At 38.5% G+C, this 6,000-nt stretch overlaps 1 protein-coding gene across 41 annotated transcripts in view; it reads right to left on the bottom strand.

Moving 5' to 3' along the window:
- TCF4 (transcription factor 4) overlaps positions 1-6,000 on the bottom strand; it is a 369,465-nt gene continuing 363,465 nt past the window's right edge. For all 41 annotated transcript variants that reach the window (XM_017498003.2, XM_017498009.2, XM_017498008.2 and 38 more), the window contains 3 exons: positions 5,278-5,507; positions 4,076-4,216; positions 1-3,867 (listed from right to left, as the gene is read on the bottom strand). In XM_017498003.2, the coding sequence (XP_017353492.1) occupies positions 4,080-4,216; positions 5,278-5,507 (367 nt within the window). In that variant the 3' untranslated portion in view covers positions 1-3,867; positions 4,076-4,079. The remainder of the gene's footprint in view (positions 3,868-4,075; positions 4,217-5,277; positions 5,508-6,000) is intronic.

The following is a 6,000-nucleotide window of genomic DNA, read 5'->3' as shown; positions in this document are numbered from 1 at the left end:
TTTTTTTTTTTTTTTTTCTTATCTTCACTTAATTGCATCACAAGTAACAAGAATGAAAAAGGCCACAGTTCATATATTTTCACCATTACATATGTCTATAATACTTGAAATGAGTATGGCAAAACCAGCACTGCACAAAGATGAGTCCACTTCAAGTCCCATGAGAAAGAGCATGTCTCTAAAGAAAAACAAACAAAACCAAAGCAAAATAAAAAGAGAGGCCTAAAGGCCTTGGTGCCCCATTGTGTTGGAATTCATCATATTCCATCTTGACTTTTTTTGCTTCCAGTCAGCCAGCAGACTAAATTTTTGTGCTTGTTTATGCTGAAATTGTTTCATTCCTGACTCAAGTTCACTTTTGGACACAGATCATATTCTGCCTGTTGGATGCAAAAGATGAAAATCCTCTTAACTCCAAGTCTTGGTTCGACTCCCTCCCCACTCCCCAACCCCTCATCAAAATCAAGATCACAAATAAAAAAAAAAAATTCAGAAATAGGAAAAAATGAAAAACAAAAAAGGAATCGGAAGACTGAATCAGAACCAGTTGCACCACTGGGTGGACTGACAGTTGTATAAACATTAGTGTTCCTTGCAGCTACACAGAAGACAAATGGTAAAAATTTCTAGATGAACAGATCCCTATTCTGCATATTCATAAATTACTTGAATGTGGAGGTGGATCAACTGTTCCAAGTTGCTTTTAAGTCCGAGTTTCTGAAAGAGATCCCCAGCCTAAGTGTCATCATATAGATAGTGTAGTATGGACCCTTATGAAATTTTTGTATAGTACTTGAATCTTAACTGTCTTCCGCTGAATTTCATTTGAAAATCCAGTGCAGGATACCAATATCTTACCTGGGTTTGATAATTACAAAACAACAACAATAAAAAACACACTAAAAAGGCCACATTCCCTTTTTTCTTTTTTAATGGGGATACAATCCAATTAAGATGAATAGGTGCAGACTACGTTTCTCCACCAAGCAAAACCTAGCGAGCAGCTTTCGGTGGCCGTTAGAATTTTTACTTATTTCTAAAGGGAATTCAACAATAGAGGTATTGCATTACTGAGTAATGAATACATCAAAGCTGGTGAACAATAAATTGCAGCTTTTACTCTGAGTGAGAACAAAATATAAAGCACCAATTTAAAAAATAACCAAATGACTACAATTAACTTTTTTGCTTTGTTTACAGATTTGAAAAACTTTAATTCAGCTCTATTAAGCACCTTTATGATAACATGTATCAAAAGTGCCATTCTTAAAATGTACATCAATGCAGGGAGTGTTTCCAGTTCCCTAGAGAGTAAACACCGTATTTTCTTCTGTACACTTATCCTGAATGTGATTAGAGTATACCTGCTTCCTATATAATATTGTTCCTAGGGATACCCGCCTTGGTAGACTATACAAAATGAGTGCAGAATGTACCACTAAAAGGGAATCTTTAACATACGGAGGGAACAAGTACACATGGTTTTCATTATTCAGGGAGGAGAGGAGAGTATACATTATTGTCTTCCATGCCCTTCTCTGAGCCTCTTTGTTCATACATGTCACAGGAAAGCCCCAAAATAACTTTTCATGAAGTTTGATTTCTGCTATTCTCCTAAGGTTTTAATCCACCTCCACATTTTAGGAACTTATCAACAAATCAAAGTTATTTTAGTTTTATCGCTACTGAACATATTTACAGTTTTTCAACACACACACAGCTAATCAAAATGTTTATGGGTTTGTAAAAGATGACCACGTGGTAACTATCTTATTTGTTCTTACATTTTCAGAAATGAACATAAAATTCTGATTCTTGTAGCTCACTATTTCATTTAAATGAGACTTCTTTTTAAACCACACAGCTTAAAAAAAGAAACAAAATCTGATACAATGTATTAAAACACATAATAACAAGAGTCTACATGTAAAAATATAACTTTTACATACACAATTTCAAAATAATGATACGTTTGCCATTTGTTGCATAAAATTTACAAATGTATTTCATTACTATATAACTGGCAAAACAGGAGAACAGATGGAACATTTAGACCATTTCAATGGATTTATGGCATTTACTCAGTGCTGATAGGTGGAAAAACTACTTGAACAGGGATTTTTTTTTTCTTAATACATGCCAAGATTGTGTGGCTGTAAAAATAGAAACGAGTTAGAGACAAAAGGATGCTGACAAATACTTAACTAGGAGCACTATTTGTTTACTGCACTATACACCAAAGTCAATCATTATAAAGATTCACGATGGAAGTTGGTTCAATTGTGCCCAGACGTCAAAGCTAGCTATCTGATGAGTCGCTGTGCCATAGCTTGATCTATGTTTCTATCAAATATGGTAAGTATAAACTTCATTCATACTGGCCAGAGAAATACTGCACTACCCCTCCTCAAAAAAGTGCAACTTAATGCTTTAGGACTCATAAGGCTTGTTATAATGCTGCATGATGATTGAATATTGGCATTTTTCAGACGAAGGAGGAGGCAGTTAAGCCATCTACATTTTAGTAAACCCATTTTGAAAAAAAAAATCAAGAAAGCAACAAAATCAATCAGCTCTGTCACACTACTTGCAATTTTCTCATTTGACGGATTTTGAACTTTGTTTTTTTTGTTTTTGTTTTTTTCCAAAAATCTGACCATGTATTCAGAAACGCCTCACTGCACACTACTTCGGCTACACAGGTAGGTAACACTTTAATCATTTTGTTAAATCACAGCCACTTTGATTATGTTATGTTTCCGATGATATAAACATTGGAAGGCACAGTGGTAACATTGTAGCATTCTAACCTTGTACCTCTGAAAATCCCAGAATAGGGTCACAAATGCAACATTACAATTCAGACAAACTCTTTTTGCCATATCTTGGTAATGCTGCTTGTAATATCTACACATGATGTGACTTTTAAGTCTTGTGTTCCCAAAAGACTGGAGAAACAACTTTCTACTTATTTATGAATGAGAAGCAACATCAGGGTCAGCATTTCATCCTGCACTACCCCTCTGGAAGCAGAGTTGGCACTACAGGTTATGATAACAAACCAGGGAAAGGGACAGAAATAAGACCAAAAAAAAAAAATCCATATTTACAGTAAAATCTTTCTTTTAAAAAAGTTAATCAGTACTATTTTTTTACAGGAGAAAAAAGTCTGAAACAAATGAACAAAAGCTTACCATAGTCACTAAATTTTTAATATATATTTATATATATATTTATATATATATTTGTCATAGGTCTATAAGATCCATCTGTTCCTCCTACCCTAAGGAATGGCTAATGTCATCACTTCGTTGTCATCAGGACGTTTGCTGGTTTTGTTACTAGGGCAGCCGAGCTTCCCCTAATTCAATATCCAGTAATTATAAACACTAGCTGACTTGAATACCAACAAAAACGTTCATGTAGTTTTCTTCAGAAGTACACTTTTTCATTATTGCAAGTTTACAATTTTTTTTAAATTAAATATTTTTTTTCAGACTTACAAATTAATTATATTTTTTTTTTCCAAAAGAAGTTTAGGCACAAATGCATTGTTCCACAGTGTGGAAAGATTGCCGTTCAGTCTCTGGGCTGTGTCTCAGCCTGTACATACTGCTTTGCACATTCTGAATGATATGTTAAAGAAAGTCGTCCCTCAAGTTGCACTTTTTTCTTTCTTTTTTTTGTTTTTCTGTTTTTTGATAATTGGGAATGCTGAAACCTCTTGCGTCTGCGATTCATAACTACTCAGACTTGTCTTATATTACAAAAAAGGGGGTTAAGGAGAAGTGTTTATGTGGGTTTAAGATAATACAGCTGTTAAGGAAGTGGTCTCTTGTTTTAATGAAGCAATGTGGCAACTTGGACCTGAGAAAGGAAAAAAGAGAGAAAAAATTCATTAGTACAGATGTAACAGAGGAAGGGTTTGTTGTTGTTGTTTATTTTATTTTATTTTTTAAATTCTTTTTCCATGAAATAAAGTATCTGTCAATTTGGGTAAAATTCACTTTTATGGCTGATATGCTGCTGAGAGTTACAAATGATCGATTTCAGAAACGGTTGAAAACAAACTTGCCCTTTTACATCTGTCCCATGTGATTTGATGCATCTCCCATTCCAGGGTGCGGGCCGGCCAAGGAGAGTGGGGGAGGCTCCGAGGACACCTTCTCTTCCTCCCTTCTTTTCAGGCAGGCGGCTTTCGGATTCAGATTCCTTTCTGTGGAGGATTAAAGCACAGGACCTTTGTTTAATGCCGAGGCTTCTGGCAGAAGGCAGCAACACACTCTTCTTGCATGTCTGACCTTTTTCTCAGTGTTTATATTACAGAACAAAAGGAACAGTTACTAAGTACTGTGGCGGTCCATTTGGTCAGTCACTAGTAAAAGGTGAACTGCATGGTGAGTGTATACAGCCTCTTTACAGTGTGAGCAAAGGTTGGTAAAGCAAATAAACTAAGCTCCACTGACAGGACATATGGAAAGGTGCAATACAATCTTAGTTATAAGAGAATCCTATGACTAGCAGGGTGTGGTGGCTCATGCCTCTAATCCCAGCACTTTGGGATGCCGAGGTGGGTGGATCACAAGGTCTGGAGTTCAAGATCAGCCTGGCCAAGATGGTGAAACCCCATCTCTACTAAAAATACAAAGCTTAGCCAGGCATGGTGGTGGGCACCTGTAATCCCAGCTACTCGGGAGGCTGAGGCAGAGAACTGCTTGAACACAAGAGGCAGAGGTTGCAGTGAGATGACATTGTGCCACTGTGTTCCAGCCTGGGAGACAGAGCAAGACTGTCTCAAAAAAAGGAGAATCCTACAACTTAATTACAGGAGGCTGCCTCATGGATTTAGACACAGTCTGTAATTGAAACAGTTCTTTGGAATGATGCTTAAAAGTCCACTGTCTGGGTGGAATTAATCCCAGCACTTTCAGAGGCTGGGCAGATCATGAGGTGAAGAGATTGAGACCATCCTGGCCAACATGGTGAAACCCTGTCTCTAGTAAAAATACAAAAATTAGCTAGGTGTGGTGGCACATGTCTGCAGTCCCAGCTATTTGGGAGGTGGAGGCAGGAGAAGCACTAGAACTCAGGGGTCATAAGTTGCAGTGAGCTGAGATCACACCACTGCACTCCAGCCTGGTGACAGAACGAGACTCCATCTCAAAAAAAAAAAAAAAAGTCTACCCTCTGCCACTGCTCAAGGCTGGCGTGCCCATCTCAGCTTGTGCCTGCTATGAGCTCCCCATGAGCTCTGTAAGGAGGCTGGCCTGCACTCGCCTCGGACTTGCTGCTCCAGACTGAGGATGACGGCCACCGCCTGGTGGAGGATCAGGAGCTTGGTCTGGGGCTTGTCACTCTTGAGGTGGAGCTGCACCATGCGGCCAAGCTCTTTGAAAGCCTCGTTGATGTCGCGGACACGCAGGCGCTCTCGGGCGTTGTTGGCCATCCTCCGCTCCTTCTCACGCTCCGCCTTCTGCTCCGGCGTCAGGTCCTCATCGTCATTATTGCTGTGGGACAAAAGGGACGTGACATTTTCTAATGGTGTGGGGGAAAAAGAAGGTGTCTACATTACTTTGTTTGCTTCCAGAGTTTTCGGGGAACTTTTCCATCTTATGCCATATCTTTGGCAGAATTTTTACATCCACTTGACCTGGGGACTGGTTTAGATGGCTGTGATAGTCCACAATACACAAGATATTTGGTTTTCTTGCAGACATTAAACCCGAACCAAATAGGTGAGGATGACGTAGATTAAAGTTCGAGTGCAGAGTGTGCCCATACTGATGTGGGGGTGGGGGAGTTAAAACAAGGCTTTTCTTAGCAGTGGGGTTACACTCTGCAAAGTGTAAGTTCACCAACTTATGCTTAGCCTATGCTGTATAACCATGCTTCCAAATGACTTTAAATTTATACTTCATCTTTTTTCACATATACAAGACGTTTCATACCGTGACATCTGAAACCTAGAGGAAACAAGTAATTGAAAAATGATTTTGACAG

This window comes from Cebus imitator, unplaced genomic scaffold (assembly GCF_001604975.1).
Source record: "Cebus imitator isolate Cc_AM_T3 unplaced genomic scaffold, Cebus_imitator-1.0 Scaffold236, whole genome shotgun sequence".
NCBI lineage: Eukaryota > Metazoa > Chordata > Mammalia > Primates > Cebidae > Cebus > Cebus imitator.
Note: the sequence above shows the minus strand (reverse complement) of the source record. Positions and strands in the feature narration are given on the sequence as shown.